Raw genomic sequence first — 26,127 nt, 5'->3', positions numbered from 1 at the left:
TAACTGCCAGGTTTATACTGTTTTCTACTCGTCATTCGAAAATCATCATAGTACATTGGGCATAAGATTCAGTTTCTAGTTAGTTTTGTCATGGTTAAAGGGTGACTATGTGTTCCGTGTAGAATCACTTGATATGTCTTATACCAAAAGTAGTAGTTATCTATTTGAGATTTTTCGTTTTGCAACTTTGTTACCTGTAGGAGCGCTCCTCCTTTTCCTAACATGAATCAGGTAGTGTTCTGGGGTGGGGCGGTAAGAACCCTTATACCCGCTATTCTTCCACTTATACCAGTTCTTCCATGTGTCCCAATCCGTCATATTTTCCGGACGCTTTGATGTTTTTTCTATATGCATGGAAAAATTAGTTTAAACATTAATGTAAATGTGCGTCATTCAAACTGGTTGTGCATTAATGTGTACAATTACATATTACTGCAAAAGAGATAGCCATGTAAATAACTAGTTCTCCATGATGATTATGCCATCATGATATTATGCCTTTAGCAGGGTCTTGAGGCGTCCATTCATAAACATCAAATTATCGGTATTTCACCGTTTCGCGTCTCATGTAGTATTCTATATATTTACCATTTGACAATTTAAGAAATTAAACAACAGCGTTTTTTTTATGTTATTCTCGATTCGCAGTGCCAATAAATGTTCTCGACTTTCTGAATTTGGCCTTTTTCGGGGGTTTTCTTTCGTAATATTGGTTGACGTATTGTTTGTGTTTCTAATACGGACACGCACAATCTCACGCACACGCACACGCACAGCACAACCACATACTGAAGTTAAGCCTTTACTTGGGGTGTTATAAGATAAAATCTTAACGTCGCATAAGCAACAATCCCTTTGGTAGTTGAGACTAATATATAGATTATTTAGTTTACCATTTTTCTTCATGACAAGAATTCCTGCTTCAATCATTTTCCCATTAGTATCGTCGAGAAGTGTGGTTGAATCAAACGAGACAGTAAAAGATGTGTCTGTGGCAACGTCTTTGCTTTGAGCTGCTGTGCTGATGAATATTTCTGACGAAGTCTTCGTCAGGGGTTCTGTGAACGAAAAAAAATAAGAAATAATAATACATTAGGTATTAATTTTCTAAGCTATTTAATATGATCCGTATTATATTTTATCATAATTTTGTAAATACTCATTTGATTATATTACTCGAGGATTAAAAAGGTTCATATTATGGAGACATTATTTTATTTACATGTATAAATCACGTATTACATTTATTTAAATACAGTACACGCCTGAACCCTGCGGTGTCATTTCATATTCAGGATGTTATTGTTTATGCAAGCGACTCTCCAAATTGGTCAGCTAAACATGTTTAATACTTACTACCAGCGCGAGCAGGGAACACGTTTGACTGGTTCGTTTTGCCTTTGTACATTGCATTAGCAGAAACCTTTTTAAAAGAAAACAGACATTACTTAGTGAAATTAAACGCTGGAGTGAAAAGGTATTTGTGAAATAGAAATAATGCTGCTTCAAATCCCCATGACAATATAAATACGGATAATAATTACCATGACGTCTTGTGCGTGCAAAAGTCGAAATGGACGCAGAATAATTGTGTGTCGATAAATGTATAGCTTGTTTCTCACCCAGTGAGATAACCTTTCCAAAGGAACATGTTCTGGCTAAAATACCAAAACAAATCATCCGCAAGGTCCAACGGTGACTATTTGACTTTGACAGTCTGCCTAGCTTATGCTTGTTAAAATCACCTTGCGAACGTTGCCCCTACTAATAACTGCTTCAAACATCTAAATAATATTAGGCAAACAAGCTACTTGAGGATAAACATGTTATTATTCATCGTCCTTGACTGTCATTTCCGACGACAACTGACATAGTATATACCATGCCGTTACACGATGTTTACCTTCGTAAATTCGTGTATATGTATAGAACATATATCACATTCCCCTCTGCGAATGCAATACATTTCCGCATAATAGATGTTTAATGAAGTTTAGCACTCAAACCAACGAAAATATTTAATAATACTGATGTACGTGTACGTTTTCGTTGAGATTTAAATTATCGTGTAACAAGATTGGCTCTAGCTCCACAGCAGTATTAACAATTAAACACCGCGATGTCATAAGATCTATTGTTTCATTTCAATGCTGCCCTATCACCACACCTCAATGCAACACTTGATACAAACATACTGAAAACAACGATGAGCCGAAATATTTCCATTAAATATGTGCTATTTAAAGCATGGTGTTAATCCCTTTCTCCCATCCTTTCTGTCGAACAATAAATAGATCACTGTGACAATTACTTAATACGTACATTGAATGTGTAGTTGTGTTCTGGTCGTACTGGTAATATGGCTGTATGTGTAGCATTACACGGATCCTCAGGTTCGTAGTGGCCATAAACCGTAGGTAATGCTCCCTAGAGATCAACGTAGCATTGTTATGGCAGATTAAGGTTTTTTGGAGCTTAGTTAATACACAAACAATATAACTTTAGACCCATGACTTCTCGTTAACCTGAATTAGAACCCACGCAAAGGGATATACTAAAATGAAGCATGATACATCATTGAATACACAGTTTTCCTTCCCTTCACCAAGACAAACGTTACTAGAATTTGTTTCGTATCGCTTGATGTACCCCGTCTTTCTTTGGACCATTTTCGGAAATGTTTGGAATAAACAATACGGACTGAAGGTAAGCCAAATAAAATAAATAACATTTCCAAAATGTAATAATTTAACTTAGCTTGTCAGGATCGTATTGAAAGATATATATGCGAGTTTTCCTCATATCTTACGTGAATAACACATACGCTTGAAAGCCACGCCTGCACTCGCATTTGAAAGATAATACCATTCACATGTACAGTGGAAGACGTTGCATATGTGAATCTTAGCCAAATATATAGTGAGAACGCTTTAGTCTGGCAATTCATTGTTCATCGTCATGAGTAAAAGATAAGAATGATTTGTTCATAACAAATAATCAGAATTAAGCGATATGTACTTTGTACGTGTATACTGGCACAAACTAGTTTTCATATCTTGATTGAATTGGTACCATCCCTTGGCGAATGCCAAATTCAGTTCTTACCAATTTGAACCAATTGCTTGACGATCGGATAGAAACATTTTGCAAGACTGTGGAGAATACAGCTTGGGTGGTTGTTTGTATTTTGTTAACATAATGGTACCGTACCGGACCGGAATACTGTATGGTGTAATTCTTGATAAATCCGTTCCTTTCTCTTTCGATGGGACAGTCCCAGGTGAGGTTTACAGCCGTAAAGTTGCCAGGAATCGACGAAACGCTCAAATTCTGTACTTCACAAGGTTCTGTTATGATGTTATGAAATAATAAATTGGATTACTAGTATGTACGTATTAAAAGACATTAAGAAGTCTCTACCCGAATACACCAAGGAGTACTTCAACATATTTGCAAAACGTTTATCAAAAGAACAATATCAAGATTTTCAAAGAAGATTATGACAATGAATTGTATCAATATGAGCATAACAACCCTTACCAGATTCTTGGGTGGTTATGTATCTTTCTGAGACCATGGGACTGGAACCTCCTTTATATGTACTGGCTATAATGCTGAACTTGTACCTCCACGAGCTCAATAGATCACCAATGGTTCTTTCAGAAGAATTGTAACCTGAAGGACAGAATTCGAACAAACTAATTGGAAGTTTTTTATTTTGGTGTGAAAAGAACATGTCTCATTATTATTTTGTGTTCATGAAAAGTGTTACTGGTGCTCATAGCGGAAATGGTCTCGACACTTTGAACCTACGTATATTTAGGAAATCGTGCCCTGTACTTGGTATGGCGAGCTAATGCTTTAACCACAAGGCTATCCCACCACCCCAAAATAATAAGTAACCCCAACATTATAACATGCGTTTATGTTTCCCTACAAATACTCCTTTCACGGTAACTCTTCGCACAAACTGTATACAAGATTACAAATGCGACTCTTCGTTAAAATCATTTGAAGACGATGTTCCTGTTTTATGGCATGTGCCATTATAATATAACAAGCACTGATTTCAGCTTTACGGCAACGTGAACGAACAAAATACTGCCTAATATCTGAACGACATGAAATTATATCTAATGGATTTGTATGCTAACATATGAAATCAATATACAATAAGAGTAGCTTGACATAAATGACTAAAATAGAATTTCTTCTGTTACGTCAAGATACGACAGAGAGGAATACACTGGCACAAAGAAAATGGGCATAACTCCGCTGTGCATAGGACTTGTCCATAGCAGCTCAGGCCGCTTTGTGAGAAGTTGTCGACAATATCTTTTCACGTTGTTTTGTTCACGAGGAACAACAGTTTAAACTAGTCCAACACAAAAATCAATTTTGAAACCGTATACGTTTCGCTATTATCACAAATTATACGAAATGATAAACTCATACAAATTAAAAAGGTATTAATAGCGAAATGGGTGGCCTCATCTAACATGTAAATTAATCCTTAGATTCTACCATTCACCTGATTGAATTTATGACGTACTCGCCCTATCATCAAATGAAATGAAATGCAGATAAATTGACATTCATTTTGTTTGACATCATGGCTTGTTTTATTGTCAACATTGTTATATTGATAAATGTATATCAAACCTAAGATGTCACGTTGTTTTATTTACTTTTTAACAGTTATTATAGTAATAATGTCAGCAGTTTAACACATTGTGATTTCAATCTTTCAAAAAAGGTAGTCACTATTGATCACATCATTTAAAGCCACAGGAGTAATTCGAAATTCGTTTGTGACGAAACTCGCACCTAGCATGGTGAATTGTTTGACATCAATGTTTTGATAAACATCCAACTTTTTAAAACCCTTCTACAATGCGTTTATATATACATTTAGTAAAAAATATTTTCCATTTTGTTGAAGTATTATATTCAGTCTTAGTTCTAACATGAAATAAAATGACTATTCATTAACCTGTTTACACTCCAAAGTACCATGCAGTCACATTTTCAGTTCATCTTCGATATTTAAAATGTGGGACATGTATTTGTTGTTACCCTGCCTGGCACTCGGCATTAAGGGGATGAAAGAAGGACTGGTCCACGAGGAGTTTGTTAGCTATCAATGTTAAACTGTGGCATGGTATCTCAGTGGGCTGGCACTGTAAATCCGGCATAAGTCCGGACTAGTACGAGCAGCTACACACACACGACCAAGCACGTCGCTATATGAGTGCAATAACACGTCGCAACCTCACCTCACCTGATTTCGCTTGATTGCATGTGGACCATTTGAATTAGTGACAAAGACAATGTCATTTGATGCCAAAATGAGTGCGTAATTCAGGGATGAATGGATTGAAACATGATTTTGTAAACACTAACCAATGGCTGATCGTGTTCATTTATTTTCTTAACATACTGAACGTTTCAATGGTTACAGGCGACTTTTCAGAATGATCTTTAGTGGTTTGGTAAAAATAACATATTCTTATGATCACAAATATGTTGTTTTTGTTATTGCTTTTTCTGAATAAATATTCAATATTTGGATTTCAAAATTTACAGAGAATAACGCCGTGGATGGTGTTTTATCGAAAGATTAACAGTTGTGATATTTGCGATGGTCGTTTTAAGAGGTCGTTCTCATGATCGGTAATGTTGCGGATGATATCCAGAACAGAAAATTCCCTGTAGAAATTAATACTGAGAAGTGTATGTGCGTGCGTGATGTATTTTAAGTTTTATCAAACTTTAAAGTGAGGATTGAAGAGGAGGGACAAACATGTCCCTGTGGCATCCAAGGAGTTAAACGCGTCACATACAAGGAAAGAGCCAAAGAGAGATATACACAAGTACGCACACATGTTGCTCTTCATTGAGATCATAAATGGTTGATATATAGAGGATGTTCCATGTGTCTCGTGAAATATCATGTTTCTCTTATCTCGTGACTGGGGAAAAGGAGTCATTAGGGTGTAGTTATCTACCGGAAAATTAAATTATTTCCTTACAAATGTAAAACCTTGAAACGTAAATTATCCCTACATAACACATAGGGACGGTTCACCATCCCTTGTATTTGCAACTTAAAAAGTAGTTTAGTCTTTGCAAAATCTTACAAAATATAAACAAAAGTATGAACAAATATTCAGGGTCAAGAACATTCATCAACATACATTTCGATATGATTATATATGAAATCAACTTAAACCAAAATATTCTTGAAAACTAGGAGACCGCTGTTGGACACGAAAGAATACACGCTGGTCAAGTAACAAAAATGGCGCTTTGCGAAACGAACAGTCTCTATTGACGAGTTAAATGAGAAATTAACAGTTTATAACGAAACATTTTCAAGAGAATAACAAACGACAAGAAGTGATATTAACTCTGTAATGACCATCTGTCATTATTGTGGTTTGTCAATGTGGAACTAATTTTAAAAGGACGTCAACAGTTTGTGTACGGGCTTGACTCTTACGATAAAGGGGGACAATTTAAAAGGAGGCAACTATTGTATGACAATAGTTTCGTCAAAGCGTTCACTGTTCACTGCAGTGAAATATCAGGAATTGTGTTCACTGCAACGAAAATATCACTTTTCTCAACTTCAGAAAACTGAGTTTTTGACACTGAAGTATATAATAAAAGTCAATATATATCATTTATATTGTGGCTATTTGTTGGGTGTGTTGTGACCTTATATATCATACCGTTTACAGTTACGTTTTTCATGTTCTCGAACGTTGAAGATTGTCTTCCCGTAGCCGGCTGTACGAGGATGGTGTAATCCGTCGGTCCAGACTTGTGAACTGGGGGTGTCCAGGTAACCTCCACCGCAGATGCGTTCAGCACAGTGACAGAGAGATTTCCAGGCATCGCTGGGACTAGTTGGATGGAAAAGTATCATTAATTCAACCACATACGCCATTAATGTGTCAAGTCATCACCCTTGTAGGATGGTAATGGATATCATACATATTTTATTTATAAAATGTTCATCCCAATGAACTTAAAATTATTACCACTCAAAAATCACATAAGGTTTCATCCCACATCCAGTTGTGAAAATCATGTGTACAATGTAAATGGAATTGATACAATATTTAAGGTGTTTACCATCAATGTCTGTCCGTATAGCAAGGGAAGTGTTAATGCCGATTCTGAAGTTATTGACAGCAGCCACGGTGATGGTGTAGTTAGTGAACGACAAGAGGGAGGTGACATTAAAGTTGGCGGGAGACGTTTCCGGTCTTTGTATAGTGGCATTTCGGGAAATATTACAAATTTCATCCTCTACCTGAACAAGCCAATAACATGTATGATTCAAAAACGAAGGAAGAAATCTTGTTAGTCAGGAAAATTGTGAATATATGGACTGTTAATCAATGAACAAATAGACCGGAGTTATACAAATACTCTCCAAAAAAGAAACGCAAGACTGATATTGTTGGCGATAAGAACAAAATTAGCGGACCAAAAGATGCAGAATGATGAGGTTTAATGTGTTATCGTGTCAGTGACAAATTTCCCGGTTCTAAATGATCACAACAATTACATTCAAACCATTAGTCGGGAATCACATACGATTCGGAAACAAACGCACCCAGTGCATTAACCAAAGGACCATTGAGCTGCACGTATTGCACCTGCAGCAGCATTATGGACGGTATTAAAGTGCAGGGATTTTGATTGCCTGGCATCAGCGTCAATCGAACAGTGACAGTTCAACAACAGGCTAAGATTAAGAGAAGTGCAGAGAAACAACGGCATCGGCCACTTGCGGGCAGGGGAATGCCGATCAGCTGAAGTCAGGGTTTTCATTGTAGAGCCCAGTACGATCACAAGGCTATAGAATCGGTTTCAACAGCATGGATCAATACGTGACCGGCCAAGGTCGGGACGACCAAGAGTTACCACCCCCGCCCAAGATCGCAACATCCGACTGGGCCACCTGCGCCCCGGATCTGAACCCGATAGAGCACCTGTGGGATGAATTGGATAGACGGCTACGCCGACGTCAACCACAACCCCAGACGTTGCAGCAGTTGGCTTTTGCGTTGCAAACCGATTGGGCTACCATTCCTAAGGATGTGATTCGCATCCTCGTCTCTTCCATAGGCAGGAGATCTCAGGCCGCTATCGATTCCAAAGGGGAACATACACGTTATTGATGGTAGCTGACCTTCACCTTGGACTTTTCCATTGTACTGATAACTGAGATGAGATGTGTTCTCTCCACAAAATTTTGGCTCAATACCTTGTACGGTTCCTCGTATAAATGTAATGTCTTTCCTCACACAAATCTGGCTTTGCGTATACATCTATTTTAATATTTACATTTGTATTTTGTATCCAAAAGGGATATATCTATACCAGTATTATCTAACATTCAATTCAACAAATCTTTCAACTTTCGATTTGAGAGAAACGTGTAACATTTTAATGTTAGCTTGAACTCGGACAATAAGTTGAGTTGGCGCATTGGCGGATTTACACTTTCTGTACATATAAATACTGTAAATTATGAATGCGCCACGAAAATAATACGAGCACAAGTACTAAAACAAAAATGTATCACTAATGCGAGACACACTGCGTCCGATGTTTAATTAAAACAGGATAATATTGCTTTAAGCATGATAAAGTACATCACGTATTCTTTGACCATATGGAAACGGTCACCAAGCGCCTGTGGTCTGACAGGTCCAACTACGACCTCAACCCATGAGAAAGTTGCCAGAATGGAGACTTTCAACAACACCATCATTCCATCATTAAAGCCTAAAATCACCTGATCAAATGACCAGTCGCCGTGGGATAAAGCGAAAGTGAAGCAGCCATTATTCTCCAGAAACACGTTCTAAGATCGCCAAGTGTGCTACGGAACATGGCGACACAGGCACTGCTAAGCATTTCAGTAAACGTGCACATTCTTTTAGATGGAGTCTAGTAGAATTCGTGTATGCAGAGACATGTCTTTGTGAAATGCAAAGCAACGAAACGGAAGTACCAGGAAGAGTTTATTATAAGTGTAGAGGAGACAGTTAAATCTCATTTCTTTCCAAATGAATCGTAATAAACTTTGACTAGACCGGCGTGAAGAGCCTTCTCGGCACTCGCAAATTAGGGTTCACTTCTGTCTAACTTGGTTTCAATTTTATAGATTCAACATAATTTACTAAACATACTACCTATGGTATTACATCATCATGTTTTCCACTTTGTTTTCCAATTTTACAAAATATTATAGTAAATGTACATACTTGTTTAATTTAGTTCTTATCTATGGATTATAATATAGTGTGGCATGAATGCAGTAGAATGTAGAGTCAATGTCAAAAAATGTCATCCTTGTTCACGCTTAGACCTATTGACAAGACACTAATTAAAGGTCCGGACACTCGGATATGTTTTGGCTGAGCATATGCCTCGATAACTACGAACAGAGGACTGTAAATTCAAGTACCCAGTCATGGCTACAATTGTTCTTCTGGACTCACTCTGAAGGTTCCATGAGACTGGCAGTCAGTACAGACAATGTGCACAGCCTGCAGACACACCCCGTCTTCTGTGTGGACATGCAGGACATATCCCAGGATGAAGCCATTGGAAAATCTGGGAGGCTTCCACGACAGACTGATGGAGCGGTTGGTGGTGGACGTGCTCGTGAAATCTGATACACTCCCTGGCTCTGTTGAACAATGCATATACGACAGTGAGACGATTTACTTGTTATATATAAATAGAACTCGACATACACGATGACAGAAAGGGGTCTTTAAAGTTATTTATAAATACTAGTACATACTATATAGAACTCAACATATACGTTTACATTGAAAGATGAAAGGAATGGTCTTTAATGGAATAAACATTTATATCGTAGCGACACTTCTTTTGTATTGGTACAACCGAATGACAGTGTTTTGAATGGTAACAATTCACACGTAAATGAAAGTGACATGTACGATACAAGTTACAAGATTTATATGCGATTGAAATGTCGGAAACAAACGTACGCCCATCTTTTGCGAAGTGATATTCAGTTGTTTCATTCCCAGCATACGAATCATAAGCTACAACCTGTAATTGAAAGAGGATGTAGTGTTCAGTTTACTAGAAACATACATGTATATGAACCGAGCATACAGAACCGATTTAACTAGCTTTTTCTGATACACGTTTTTCTGAGTATCATATGATGCTAGTTGAACACATCTTACGCCAGGCTTAACCAACGTATGTACAAGTGATACGGCAATTGTCAAGTACGTAAGTTCAACAGTTTGGTCACATGGTTTCCCACTATACAGTGTCACTGAATGTAGTTCAGTCATGGAGTCATGAGAGATACAAGTATTTAGCGGTAAATGGAAGACACAGTTCGCCCTAACTCACCGAGAACATGTAGTTTACTTCAGGCGTCACGGGTACAACCCGTGAGTAGTTACAGTTCGGCTCAGGTTCAGCAGAAATGTTCAATCCTTGATTATTTTCTATCATGCTGTGGTTATAATCTCCCTGTCAAAATGCAAAAACATATTCGCACAGTCCACATAATAATAAATACTGAATATCCATTTCATTCATAAATCTTTCTCAAGTTGCATACAAATTAGTTAGTTAGTTACGTGGACAAAGGCAGGTTTGGGATAAAAGTAAACGTGAACGTCATACCTACGCCTTTCTGATTATAGTAATATAATATGTTCCTCTGCACATTACGATTTAAAGTGTAATGATATTTTTACCATCAATAAGACGTACCTGAGCATCATACGACAGTATGTAATATTTAATGTCGCCGTGTCTTTCTGTTTCGTTGGGACAGGAGAAGATGACTTCCAAACTCGTGAAGTTGTCTTTAATCTGAGCGATGCGAAGATTCTCTACCTTTCCAGGAGCTATAAATGAAACACGCTCTTTATTTATAACAGTACAAATATAATCTCAGCTGAAAGCATAGACGATTGTATGGTTCCGACTATATCATGAGCACGTGTTTATGAATCACTATCAAAAAGTGATAACAAAACAATCAAAATAGACGGGTGCGTTAAAGGATGCTGTCGAAAACGGGTGTCTTGATTGCCCTCAAAATATTTGTTACCTCAGTAAGTGACGTAATTATATTCAGATTGTAATTATTTCAGTTTCATTGAAAGTGCATCGAGTTATGCAAAATGTTAACATAATTATTAAAATTAGTAAACTATATAAGTATTAATCATGAAGCGATTCAAAATAGTATTTATGCTAAAAAGCTGTGGATATGCGGATCTGCAAGACTGAGTTGTCACTTTGGACAGCATTTCTACTTGGTGAGGGAGGAAAGACCGCAATGGTACATTGTACATGTCACAGTTTGGTAAAACCCACGAGCACCTGTACGGTTAACGTTTAGCAGGAATTAGAATATAATGAGGGCGAGTCTGGGGCTCGATAGTACTTTCATAGGAATACGGCAGGAACTGATGTGCGACAGCATATATGCACCTGCTTTGTGTATTGCAAAATCAGATTCACTTAAAGACCAATGATTTCTCACTAAATACGTAACAAAACTGCAACGGGTCTGAATTAAGTAAAATATTTTAAAACAAATAACATTGATTGTTGTGATTATTATATTTGTCCTTCTCCCCGAGGTCAAGTTGTCAGGTGAATCTATTGACTTCAAGATCATTTGAATTGGTGAATGCTTCGCATTTTACACCACCGCCTCACTGTGGTCATTCACGTGTAGCCGACGACGAGCTGCGATATTGAGAAATTACTACACGAGTGTCTGTCAGATGTCATTGATCTCACAACGAGTTTTAACGAGCGAAAGCGAGATTTATTCGCATTGAAACAACGAGTTGTAAGATAAATGGTATCTAACAGGCGCGAGTGCAGTAATCTGTTTCCTGCACACCAGAGTTAATCTTTTTCACCTAAATAATTTTACCAAATATGTACAATATCCGCATGATATCACTACCGGTGACCGACTTTTACAAAATAGCGTGTTCACTGTACAGTAGCGGGACTTATAGAGATCATTTTCGTTGATTGAGAATCGTATATTCATAAATGTGTCATGTAAGTAATTAGAAACAATCAGACAATTTAAGAACTGCTATTTGATTTATGTTTTCCAGTGCAACCAAGAGAATTAGCTGTGCGTGATTTTGCATCAGTCATTGCGTTACAGAAAACGGAAACCTTTACGATTTCTGTTAGTGAGTGAGTAGTGAGTATGGTTTTTACGCCGTTTTTAGCAATATTACAGCAATATCACGGCAGGGGACGCCAGTAATGGGCTTCACACAATGTACCCATGTCGGGAATCGAACCCGGGTCTTCGGCGTGACGAGCGAACGCTTTTGCCACTAGGCTACCGCCACGATTTCTGTTAAATTTATCTGATCATTGTAATGTTTATATTTGTAATTCCATAATGTGTACTACGATACTCTTCCCATGAATATTCTTAAACGTGAGCCACTGTATGCAACAATTAGACAAATGGATCTTTCAAAATAGGAGAAAATGCTACAGTGTAAAATTTGAATTTTGCTTTGTTTATATTTCAAAAAGTACAGTTTTCGTTTCCACACCTAATTTATTTCGCTTGATTTCGCTTGATAATTAGCATTGGTGGCAAAGACCATTTGTTTTTTTACTTTGAAATGTATGAGAAATTCAGGGATGTATGTATCGCAGATGAGTTTGAAATATACGTGAACTGATAGGCGTCTCATTACCAGCATAAGTGGAATGTGACTTTGTAAACACTATCCATATATGGCGGAAACTACTCTTCGTGTGTCTGCGTGTTTTCCAAAAATCGGCAACGTTTCAGAATTATCATTAATTATTTAATGAAAAACAGATACCCTTGATCACTAATAAGCTATGTTTGAAATTCAATTCTTCAAGTAATTAAATATCCGATATTTAGATTTCTAAACACATAGTTAATAACGCCGTAAATGGTGATTTAGCGAGATTTACAATATACCTTATTTTCAGAGGTCACTTTCAGTAATTTTACTTTGCCTAAAACGACAGTGGATGATATCACAGAAGCGGGAATTCAAAACTGTGAAGTTAGTTTAGTGTTGTATTCCACATCGAAGTGAGGGTTGAAGAGGAGGGACATTTATGTGGATGTGGCTTCCAGGGGGTTTCCACTTTAAATCCCATAACGTTCAACACAGACGAAGATGAACATTTGACTGAAGCACGAGAAACTTTTCAATAACTTACAATCAGGAAGGTCCGTCACAATCAGACCTTAGGTCATCACCATGGAGTAGCCATTCACGGGCCTGGAATTCGATCTCACACATATGTTTGATACCAGTTATCTCAAATTGGTTTCTCACCCACAGGTGTGTAGGAATATCTAGATACTGATGAAGGTGATGTTAAAACCCAAACAATATCAATCAGTCAATAAGTCTGATCTCATGTTCATTGATTTCTAATTTATGTTCACGAACTCTTTATCATTCTCCCCATTTACAGACGTTACTGCGTTAAGATCATTCATAGACGTGTGAGACAGGGTATTTGAGCAAACCAGATGTCAGTTTTTAAAGCGACTCGGCGTCATTATTTTACCTCAATTCGGATATTTCGATTTAAATTTTAACAAAAGAAAATCCACACAACACACAAATATTCTTTCGATGGAACCCCCATTATGGAAGTTGATGTCGTGACGTTTAGAAACAACTTAGTGTATTCACAACAAAAAGGCTATTTTCATTTTTTTTCGGAAGATGGCAATTTAATTTCGATAAAGACAAGTTGGAAATGCAGGTCGCAATGTTTTGCTCACTCGTATACCGATAATTTAGAACCCTCGACGCTAAGTGGTTGATTACAAACTTCACCTGACACTACTTCATTGGAGGTGTGCTCAGTTCGAATTCGTCACACAGAGGGGTTGTCGCATCATAGTAAATGATGCGATTTTAATTACAGGGATTATGTGTGCCTGGTTATTATGATGCATGCATGTACATGAATACATGGTCTGCCTCTGACCCTGACTGTAAGCATAATGTATACGGGTATGTATACGTTAGTGTACGTGTGTTAATATGTGTATGTGTTATATGTAAGTGTGAACATATGTATATATTCTAGTATAATGTGTGGCGTATGTAAGTGTATGTATGTAAGTGTGCGTGTGAATATGTGTGTGTATGTGTGTGTATACGTGTATGTGTATAGATATGTATGTATGTGTCTACATGGGTATATGTATATATATGTATGTAGTGTGTGTATGTGTGCATATGTGTACATGTATATAAGTGTATGTGTGATTGTGTAATCTTATATGTAAACTTGCATGTGTATTTGTGCTCATGTATTTTTGTATCAATGTGTATATACAAGTAAATATATTTCTCTGTGTTATGTTATCATATAATGGGTAGGTTTCTCTGCAGGATAAAGCCAACGGATAAAAAGGATATCCGTTCGGGTCATATGTGGATAGAGTTGCAAATATCAAAGGTCAAGTAGGGACTACTTTCACGGTTTACAAACAAACATAGCGTCGCCCTTGTCATTCGGCGATCGAGTCAGAATGAACCTGGAGAATCTACATGGATAATTGATATCATTATCAAAAGAACAGTCTAATATACTGAAAATCAGTGTCTGACTGTGACGTAGCTGAGGCGTTTTACAAGTTTGGGCAACTTTGGAGATATAAATTGCAAACAATTTTGCGAGGGCAATAGTCCTAGCCAAGCGGGATCAGTAGATATATCTGTGATTGTAGACATCTGCGGCTTGGAACCTTTTCCAAAAAATAAAAGAGTTGGAGTTGAATTGTTTTCTTTTTTCGTTTTGTCGCTGTTTGTACATCTGACTGCTCTTCGTAACGTTATTGGGGCGGTCGGGTAGCCTAGAGGTTAAAGCGTTCGCTCGTCACGCCGAAGACCCGGGTTCGATTCCCGACATGGGTACAATGCGTGAAGCCTATTTCTGGTGTCCCCCGCCGTGATATTGCTGGAATATTGCTAAAAGCGGCGTAAAAACATAATCACTCACTCACTCACTCGTAACGTTATGACAGGACAGACTGTCAACAACGTCTGACGTGCCGTCTCATAGACTAGGGTTCGAGCCAAGGCTCGCTAAATACTAAGAACAATGTTTATTCCTAATACAGGATATTTACCATCCCCATTTACTCGCATGTATGTATGTATGTGTGTGTGTCTGTGTGTGTGTGTGTGTATGTGTGTGTGTGTGTGTGTGTGTGTGTGTGTGTGTGTGTGTGTGTGTGTGTGTGTGTTTGTGTATGTATGTGTGTGTATGTATGTATGTATGTATGTATGTATGTATGTATGTATGTATGTGTGTGTATGTATGTATGTATGTATGTATGTGTGTGTATGTATGTATGTATGTATGTATGTATGTACATGTGTATACATATGTATAATCAATGTCCTTACATATGCATTAAGGTAAGGGCCCCCTAGGTTGTATAACCTTTGCCCAATCCCGTTGACCATATATGTCAATAAAATATGTTTAAAACAAACAAAACAAACCTGACTCCTCTGTCCTGACAGTTCTGTTCAGAGACACGACACTTGAGTTGCCATCTGGAGTAGCTGCTGTGATGCTGAAGTTGTAGTTCCAGTAACTCCGGAGACCCTCAACCAAGACGGATGTATTATGGAAACCTGAAGTGTGATAAAGTACGAACATAATGTAGAGAAATGTTCATCAATCCTACCCGCACATAGTTATCATTTACCAGATGTGTTGTATACGACGAGGACAAATGGGTGTAACGAATACAAAATATTCATTTTAATGCATGCTGAGTTACATTTACGTTATGGCTGCCAACTACTTCATGAACAAAGTAAACAGAATATAGGTAGAGGTATCAGTATCGACTCGTAGATTAGCGGAGTGAATGAAGATAATCCAAACATCAGGTGACAGGAAGGAAATTATCGATGATTGACAGGCCCGAGCATTAAAACCGAACGCGATATTTGTCACATGTAAATGGACATAATAACTACTTTGTAATTGTTTATGGCTTGGGAAATGCTGTCATACATATATCTAAATGGCACGAGTCATTAAATTCACAAATTCTGTAAAGAAAGATGTCAAACTGTTTACAACCACAAACAACCAGTCAAAAAAGTCAATGAACACACTGCGTTGCCACAACGATACACAAATTACAATGTTCTTGCTGCAGCGGGGTCCGATGTAGGGTTAGTGTCAAATTTAGTAACATTCTATCAGACTAGTCCCCTACACATAACTCAAGTTACATGGTTTTCTAATCAACACCAGTCGTCTATCTGCTGATGCGGTTCAATCTTCCCTGTTACAAGTGCATTCCAATCAATGTTTCTGGCGATTTGCATAAGAGCTCTAGATCTGCCCACTTCAAAAAGTCACATTAACTTTCACTTCCATCACAATATTGTTGGTGGTCAGTGAGCAACCATCCTTCAAAACTCGATGTCAAGTATTAGGTCATTAATTTCCATTTTAACATTAATTTCTGAAACAAAGTACTTATCAAAATATGATACGACAAAATAGGCAATAATAGAATCGAACTAAAATATGCCTGAGCTTTCGCCCTCGTCATTTTGTATACCAAGTCGGCACCTCACCTATGTCTAAACAGGTATGTGGACAAACAAAATGACATGTTTGCATGTTTTAGGCGACTGAATTACACACCCCTCAGTGTGGGATCTTAACAATGCTTTTCCTCTTCAATTGTATCAGGAAGCTCGCATGTGTACCCGATTCTGATCATGAGGTAGCAACCCCTCATCTAATCTGGACTAAGAATCTCATAAATGTCGGTGCTAGGGTTGTGCTATAAGTTGTATAGCAGGAGCGTGTTATCACTTAAATCTTTAGATGCTGTCGATGAGTCGATTCAATCCGAAGGGAAATTATACATACGTTTTCTTGTAACTTCCGATGCAATATAGTGTACATGGACGTAATGTTGAAATAAAACCAAATGTGCAAAACCAAACTTTCTATTTGTTGACCACTTCATAATTCTAGTTCATTGTTGTGTTCATATCATTTAGACATACAATAATAGTTTGTATACAACATACCTGCGTCATGAACCTAGTTATAATCTTCGGGGTAAAAGTAATCAAGCAATAGATTAGTCGCAACTACATGTACATGTACGCTACCTAGACATTTCTTCTTTAAAACTGCTACTTATAATTAAATTACATGTGGCAATAACCGGGGTCCCTATGGTTATCACAACATCATTGAAAAATAAAAATAAAATGCTGGTATAGAGATTTAGAGTAACTGGGAAAGTGACTCATTTAATCTTGGTATCATTCGTCACGATATGGCTGAAATATTGTCGATGTGACGTAAAGCATTAACTCACTCACTAATCTTGGTATCAACGATAAATGTTCAGTCATTTTTTAGAAACTTTAGAAAAACAACCCTATAAGCTGCAAGTATGTGGTAATGTTACTTGAAGAAATTGTATACATTATTTACACACTGATATGTCTTGTCATTTCATGATAAGAACAAACTACAATCGTAATTTAAAAAACATACCAGTGACAGTGACACACTCTATCTCTTGGAAAGTGAGTGAGTTTAGGCTGTTCTCTTCCCCTACTGTAATGTAGTAGGTAGTGGGTCCGTCCTGGTGATCGGCGGGGGTCCAGAACAGGGTCACACTTGACGATCTGTTCGCAAAGGCCTGCAAATCCTTTGGCGGTGATGGAACTACAAAAACAAAATATTGACAGGTTGGGTATATTGAAGGTTATAGCTTATACAAACTAGGCTCTCGCTATAAACGTCACTCCTTGTAAAAGATCTATCTATCTATCTATCTATATGTCTGTGTGTATGTGTGTCTCTGTTTGGTGTGTGTATGTGTGTGTGCGTGCGTGTGTGTGTGTGCCTACATGCGTGCCTGCGTGCGCGCGTGTGTGTGTGTATGTGTGTGTGTGCCCTCAGCAATGCATGGTCGCCCCTTTAACCTGCATTGGTTCATGGAGACTTAATCCAGCCCACAGGAGATGAGGTGATATGCCACTATTTTCTATATTTAGTGGATAATCTACCAAGTGCCGTTTTACTTTCCTGAAGGAGATCCATTGGCCCAAAGAAAAGTATAATACGTTAATGATAATAACATGTATCTTGACGTTTTGTTCCAGACAATAACAAGTATTTTTAACAAAAGCTTGATGAGTGGCCAGTTCCCACAAATGTTCCAGCACTTCTCAAAAGATTCATTTTCATCTAAAGTAATTGAAAATGCTGTGAGCTTCAGCACCAAGGACCATCTTTCCAAATATATATAAAACGACAACGCCAGAGAACAACCAGTCTCGATTACCCGACGAAACAGATTCCATTGGGCGTGAAAGGCAAAGTCACAGATGTCATCCATCTTGCTGAAACTCAATAACAGTAAAGCGGGGGCAGTCTTGGTTTGAACTTCACATCAGGCTAGCTGGTAAGGTCACAACAGAGATAGCAGTGACGTCGCAGATGCCAGTATCAAATTATTTAACTCTGTCAAAGATCTTGAATTATAAACTGATACCAGCTTATCCATGGAGACTCGAGGAAATCTGCCTCTTCCATCTCCGTGCTATCGATAAAATCTGACAGTATCTTAATGCCAAAGCCACACATGCACTTCTTCGAGTTCTCTGGAAGTAGATACCTGATTTTATCATAGATTTACCAATCAGAATCAAGGTATCGTCAGTGTCATGGTAGAAATAACATTAACTTCATCACACTTACCAGTCATGTTTGTTTGAACATAGGTGTTCCTCTCCTCCCCTGTCCCGTTTATGTTAACACAGGATATTACTATTGTGTAGTCAGTATAAGACTCTAAGGCTGTAATATTGTAGTCATATTGCTTATTTCCGTCTTGGTTGAAAACAGCGGCACTACTCGTATTTGTAGTGTCAACTGCTTTACATTCGTGCTTTCTCTGTAACATAAAATTACACATATAAAAATATCCACAGACGGAATCATAGCAATTTTACTGTTACTGTGGAGAATTGTACGCTTCCATTCTCTTCTATATACTATGCATTTTATTGTCGATGACAAACGTGAAATCATAACCATAAAAAAACTGATATACATGTATTTCAATTAAGGCAGAATGAATGGAGCTTTCACATCGGCTTGTGATCAGAAAACGAGGAAGAGTAACCAGTGGTTATGCTCACGTCTTCCGTAGACTGGTCACAGGTTACATTTATAACTCTGTCAGGTTTGTCGCCGGATGTAACGTTTATCAGATACCCAAGGATGTTGCCATTTGGAAGTGATGGCTTCGTCCACTGTATAGTGATGGAATATGCCGTTGTATTCAATACAACCAAGCTAGCCACGGGACCAGACTCTAGGGAAACGTAAGTATTTGTGTTATGCACATATAAGACATGGACCTATGAACAAAATGTCTAATTCGTTTCATATTGTTTTATAATGCAATGACTACAATTGGATATCCGGTATGTACTCAAAGCAGAGTTAAGACAAACTCACTCACTCAGTGCACTAATTGAACAAATGTAAACATAAGTTGACCTTTCACTTTAATAACAAGTATGAACATGGTGTAATATTTACAAATGACACATTTTTAGAACAGTTTAACTTACCTCCAGTAAGCGTGGTATAATTCTTTTCGGAAACGGTTCCATTGTATTTGTTGAATGCGTGGACCTGTAATCAAATCAAGTTTGTCACTTAGTTTGTAGTGGAGGTAAGTTAAGGAATACGTACAACGCGTTTTACTCTGAATTGTATGGAAAAGCTGATACTGAAGCTGACATTTGCTACATCCCCAGCAAAGGAATCATATGCTACAACCTTAAATTGAAGAGGATGATGTAGTGTTCACTTAACTTGAAATACATATCATAAACAACCAGTATCCATCCTCCAAGCGGGTATATAGCTTAGGATTTAACTATCTTTTTCTGATAGATTGGTTTCTGAGCTTCATTTTGATGCCACCCTTCACATATGTACATCTAAACAAGTGCTACAATTATCAAGTATCCAGTGTCAACGGAAAGTAGTTTTGCTTTGTTTACAAGAGAAGTGTATTGAATCATCTGAGATATTTAGTGCTAAGTTCATTGTGGTTATAAAAGTATTAAAGGGGAACGGGATGATTTGCATACGAGAACATACAATAGTGAGCCTTCTTTGTACAGACAGTTTACCCTAACTCACCGAGAACCTGTAGTCTACTTGTGCTGTGACGGGTACAACCCGTGAGTAGTTACAGTTCGACTCAGGTTCAGCTGAAATGGTTAACCCTTGGGGATTTTCTGTCACGTTGTGGTTATATTCTCCCTGTCAAAATGTAACAGAATAATCACACACAATAGATATTATTTTCAATGCACATGTACTCATCACGAATATCAATCCTATTCAGAAACTTTCCTCCCTAGATGTGTATATCAACTGCCGGGCATAAGAAAGTATATACGGTACAAGTCACCCGTTATGCATCACCATCACACTGCGCGCGTGTGTGTGTGAGAGAGAGAGAGAGAGTGTGTGTGTGTTCGTGTGTGTGTGTGTGTGTGTGTGTGTGTGTGTGTGTGTGTGTGTGTGTGTGTGTGTGTGTGTGTGTGTGTGTGTGTGTGTGTGTGTGTGTGTGTGTGTGTGTGTGTGTGTGTATGAGAGAGAGAGAGAGAGAAATGCATCACAATTACCATCAATGTGTGTGGGTGTGTATGTAGTATATGTAAACATATTATCTGTTGTCTGTCATTCGTACCCTTTCTTGTCATTAAAGCCATAAAAATGTTTATGCGTAAGCACATATTTACCATACCTGAGCATCATACGACAGTATGTAATATTGTATGTCGCCGTGTCTTTCTGTTTCTTTGGGACAAGAGAAGAAGACTTCAACGCTCGTAAACGTGTGTGGAATCTGAGCGATGTGAAGATTTTCTACCTTTCCAGGAGCTATGAATGAAACAAGCTCTTAATTGATAACAGTAATAATATAACATCTGCTAAAAACAGAGTCGATTGTTCGGTTCCGACTTTTTCATAAGAATTAGGTTATGAATCATTGTCAAAAAGTGATAACAAAACAATTAACATGGGCCGGCGCGTTAACTGCCATGTATTATGTCGAAAATAGATCCCTATTTGCTATTAAATAATGTTACGTAAAAAAGTGATGTAATTATATATCAGTTGCAGTGACAGTACATTGAGTTATGCAGTATGTTAAAAGGAAACTTAATTTCAACTCTGTTAGTATTAATTATGAAATAGAATTTATACTAAAAAAGCTGTGGATCTGCAAGACTGAGTTGTCGCTCTGGACAACATTTCAGGTTCGTTATGGAAGGAAGACAAAAGTGGTATAGTTTCAGACGTTAATCATTTTGGTAAAACTCACGAGCATCAGTACGGTTTAGCAAGAATTATGCAATTATTATACCTGATTCATTTGTCCGGACATTTCCTTCCAGAGACAAGACACATGAGTTGCCAACAGGAGTAGCTGCTGTGATGTTGAAGGTGTACTTCCAGTAACTCCGGAGACCCTCAATCAAGGCGGATGTGTTATAAAAACCTGATGTAAAATAAGGTATAAATATAAAGTAGACAAACGTGTGTCAATCCTACCCGCACGTAGTTATCAAATCCAAGATGTGTTTTACATGATGTTCAATAACGTGCATGCTAAGTTACTTTTTTTTGTTCCGGTTACAGACTAATTCATATATATTATGAACAAGGTAAACAAAATATATGTACGACAATTTATAGTTAGAATATTTGCCGGAATATAAACATCTGGGCATGGATTAGTCAAAGGAATGAAGATAATCCTAAGATCTGATAACAGGAAGGTAATTACCAATGGTTGACAGGTCCATGCATGAATACTGAATCCGGTCAGTGCTACATGAAAACAGACATTATGGGTACTTTCTAATTGTTTATGGCTTGAGATATGCTGCCAGCGCTCCTCAGTGTGCCAATACTATGACCAAATTGCAAATGCTTAACATCAACTATCGAGAGCCGTCGCTTTTGCTTTCCTTTTCCATAAACGTTACACGCCGGCAAAGATTCAGCCTACTCGTTCAATCTCTGTATCAACGACCAATAAACATGTTCAGCACTCTTTTAAGCATCGATACATATTTGTCATATTTCAAACCTCGGCAACGTTTCAATGTAAACAAATAATTTTCGTGATCGAGGTAGGATACAAACAATTGTCTTGTCATTTTATGATAAAAGCAAGTTATCTTCAATAAAAGACATACCACTGACAGTGACATACTCTTTCTCTTGGAAGGTATGTGAGTTCATGCTGGTTTCTTCCCCTACTGTAATGTAGTAGGTAGTGGGTCCGTCCTGGTGGTGGGCGGGGGTCCAGCACAGGGTCACACTCGACGAGCTGATCACAAGGGCCCTAAACCCATTTGGTGGTAATGGAACTACAAAACAAATTATTGATATTAACAGGTGTATATGTTTGGAAGCATGCTGCATTGCGAGTTACATTTCCTACCAGGCAGTCGTTATAAACGCCATTACTTGCATCTTTTAGATTTGTGGCACTAATATATGTTTTACTTAAATGTGCGTGTTCTGAAATAGAAACACGTGAAGATCCGGGTTAGAATAGGTTTATGTCAAGACAGAATACAGCTAGTGTGCAGTGGCCAATACGTTCAATGTTTCACAGTCTGTGATTATTAGACTGTGGAACAGGTACCAACAACCAAAAACAATGACGATCGACCACGTTCAGGCTGTCCCATGTCAACGACAATTGTACAATTAATTCGAAACCAAGATCTACGAAATCGAGTTCAGTACATCAGGCTACTGGAGTACGATTTTCGGGTCAGGGGATTAAAAATCGTCTACATGCAGCTCCATGCTCGACGGCCACGTGTCAAATTACAGATGAGTCCCGATTCACTTTGCACTTTCTTGATTAGGTGGTCGTGTCTTGCGATGTCGAAATGAACGTCACGACTATGTCAACCTGAGATCTCTTGACTGACTTCGTGGTTGACCGGTTATCTTTTTGGCGGAATCACTGTGACTGAGTGAACCCCACTCCATATTGCGTAAGGAAGGGTCATCGGGACAACCTACTTGCATCCTTTCTTGTCCGTTTGCAAGGAATGTGGGTTGACGTGTGTGTGTTTTTCTGTACGACAACGTCCATGCTCCAGCAGCACAACATCCATGACCAACAATGAGCCCAGTCCATTCACTATGTAGGCTTGCTATCGTCAGGCCGACGTTTTCTCACAAATGCTTTGAATGCGAAAAGGTTTGTAAATTGTGATGCATCTATTTTGTATTAGATACTTAATGTTAATCACATTTTGATCAATCAAACTTAAGCAGTGTCATTGTAGAATGAACATTAACTCCATCACACGTACCGGTCATGTTGGTTTGAACTGTGATGTTCCTCTCCACCCCTGTTCCGTTTATGTTGACACACGATATTGCTATTGTGTGGTTAGTGTAGGATTGTAAGGTTTCAATGTTGTAGTAATAGAGCTCATTTCTGTCTTGGTTGACAACAGGAGCACTCTTCGTGTTTGAAGTGTCCGTTGCATTACAGTTCTGTTTGCCCTGTAACATGAAATATATATCCATGATTGTAATTGTCCTGTTAGTGTGTAGATATTTCGTTTTCGTTCACTTCTGCAGACCATATCTTTTTGTGGAAGACAAATGTGCTTCAATAACCAAAAGACAATCATGTATTTCCATGATGAATGTATCTTTATCATAATGTAACGGTCAGAAAATGAAAAAGAGTAACTGGTGGTTGTACTCACGCCGCCCTCAGGCTGGTCACAGGTCACATTTATAACTCTTTCATGTTTGCCGTCCGATGTAACGTTTATCAGATACCAAAGGATGTTGCCATTTGGAAGTGATGGCCTGGTCCACTGTATACTGATGGAATCTGCCGTTGTACTCAGTACATCCAAACTAGCCACAGGGCCGGACGCTAGGAAAACGAACATAGTAGTTCAGACCGGTCTACATTCATGTTATGCAAATACATATGACGCAAATAGATATCCGGCATATACCCCCAGTCCTTTCGCACATCCTCGTTCTCTACTACAACAGGTGCGTAAACAGTGCAGTTTCTGGTAATATTACATGCGCATTGGGAGAGGGCTAATTTTTACCTGAAGCTGTTAAAGTAGTTAAACGAATAGGTGGTTCCTGTCGGTCACGGCTCTTGACAATATGATGATGAAAGAGGGTTAGAAAGCAGGACGTACATGAACATGAGATACATATATATTAGATACTGGAGTCGTATTGTGATATGAAGACATTTGAACTGCATACCGTGGTATGTTTGTATTTAATTTGTTCGGAGATTTTTGGAGGTCTGTTATAATTAAACACACAGAAGTTAAGCATGTTGTGTAGACACCCCTTTGTTGGAATGTCAAAATGTTATTTGGGGCTTCCCTCATAAATTACTCTGACGTGTTGACAAAAGCGGTGTTCAGCCGATCTCACTCACTCAATACGATAATTGAACAAACCTAACCATAAGTCACTTCAAAACTATTACGAGCACAGTGTAATCAAATATTTACATATGACACATCCATGGAACAGTTAAACATACCTCCAGTAAGCGTGGTATAATTCTTTTCAGAAACGGTTCCATTGTATTTGTTATATGCACGGACCTGTAATCAAATCAAGTTCATCAAGAGTTTGTGGTGAAGGTAAGTTACGGAATAAGTACATCACGTTTCACTCTTACCGTGCCTCACACGAACTGTATTGAAAAGCTTAAATATACTGAAGTTGACATTTGCTACATTCCCAGCAAAAGAATCTTATGCTACAACCTGAAATTGAAGAGGATAATGTAGTGTTCCGCTTACTTCAAATGAATATCGTAAATAACAAGTACCAATCCTACAAGTTGGTATTTACCTTAGGATTTAACTACCTTTCTTTGATAAATTTGGACTTTGTTTACAACACAAGTGTATGGAATCATCTGAGATATTTAGTGCTTTGCTATTAAAGGGGAACGGGATGATTTACATACGAGAACATACAATAGTGAGCCTTCTTTGTACACACAGTTTACCCTAACTCACCGAGAACCTGTAGTCTACTTGTGCTGTGATGGGTACAACCCGTGAGTAGTTACAGTTCGACTCAGGTTCAGCTGAAATGTTTAATCCTTGGGGATTTTCTGTCACGTTGTGGTTATGGTCTCGCTGTCAAAATGTAACGGAATAATCATACTCGATATACATTGTATTCAATGCATATGTACTCATCATACATATCCACCCTATTCCTAAATCTCCTTCCTAACTGTGTATATAAACTGCCGGGCAAACGAAAGTATACACTTAAAAATTAGATTTGACCAAAACATTACAAACGTTATCAAATCGTTACTAGTCTGAAAATAGTCGCCGAAACACTGTAAACTTAAAGTGGAAGACCACCACCATGTTTCTGTGTGTGCTTGTATGCGCGTGCGTGCGTGCGTGCGTGCGTATATGTATGTGTGGTATATCTATACCTGATCATGATGCACCGCAACGCATTTTCTGTTATCTAGGCAGGTTTGAGCTTGAGTAAACTTAAAGTAGTCATTGGTTATTCGTACACTTTTTTGTAATTAAAGTAATACAACTCTGTTCAAGTATAATGATCACATTTTTATCTTTAATGAAACATACCTGAGCTTCATACGACAGTATGTAGTATTTTATGTCGCCGTGTCTTTCTGTTTCGTTTGGACAGGAGAAGAAGACTTCCACACTCGTAAAATTGTCTTGTATGTGATCGATGTGAAGATTTTCTACCATTCCAGGAACTATGAATGAAACATTTCCTTGTCAAGATTTAAGGGCGCATTTAAGAATACTGTCGATGATTGTGTTTTGTGTCTTGATTGTCCTTAAACTATCGTTGTCTGAAAACGTAATGAAATTATGTTACAAATACAGTACCGACTTCTTTGGCATACTATTTTGG

The 26,127-nt window shown here is 38.0% G+C and overlaps 1 protein-coding gene across 4 annotated transcripts in view; it reads right to left on the bottom strand.

Moving 5' to 3' along the window:
• Positions 1-26,127, bottom strand: part of LOC124111740 (phosphatidylinositol phosphatase PTPRQ-like) — a 247,471-nt gene that overhangs the window by 192,579 nt on the left and 28,765 nt on the right. For 2 of the 4 annotated variants that reach the window (XM_048384535.1, XM_048384537.1), the window contains exons 19-26: positions 25,830-25,966; positions 25,233-25,355; positions 24,746-24,809; positions 23,928-24,103; positions 23,523-23,718; positions 22,383-22,556; positions 21,545-21,679; positions 20,921-21,057 (exon numbers count right to left, since the gene is read on the bottom strand). The exons of 1 other annotated variant lie outside the window; for it this stretch is intronic. In XM_048384535.1, the coding sequence (XP_048240492.1) occupies positions 20,921-21,057; positions 21,545-21,679; positions 22,383-22,556; positions 23,523-23,718; positions 23,928-24,103; positions 24,746-24,809; positions 25,233-25,355; positions 25,830-25,966 (1,142 nt within the window). Of the gene's footprint in view, positions 1-194; positions 345-893; positions 1,059-1,356; positions 1,424-2,322; positions 2,428-3,210; positions 3,348-3,540; positions 3,676-6,734; positions 6,909-7,140; positions 7,322-9,524; positions 9,716-10,043; positions 10,108-10,422; positions 10,546-10,791; positions 10,929-15,593; positions 15,729-17,634; positions 17,809-18,846; positions 19,043-19,289; positions 19,466-19,727; positions 19,792-20,307; positions 20,431-20,920; positions 21,058-21,544; positions 21,680-22,382; positions 22,557-23,522; positions 23,719-23,927; positions 24,104-24,745; positions 24,810-25,232; positions 25,356-25,829; positions 25,967-26,127 lie in introns of all 4 variants that reach the window. One more of the 4 variants, XM_048384536.1, reaches the window with a different exon arrangement.

The sequence above is a fragment of the Haliotis rufescens genome, unplaced genomic scaffold (genome assembly GCF_023055435.1).
Source record: "Haliotis rufescens isolate VD_foot unplaced genomic scaffold, xgHalRufe1.0.p SCAF_5, whole genome shotgun sequence".
NCBI classification, from domain to species: Eukaryota; Metazoa; Mollusca; class Gastropoda; order Lepetellida; family Haliotidae; genus Haliotis; species Haliotis rufescens.
Note: the sequence above shows the minus strand (reverse complement) of the source record. Positions and strands in the feature narration are given on the sequence as shown.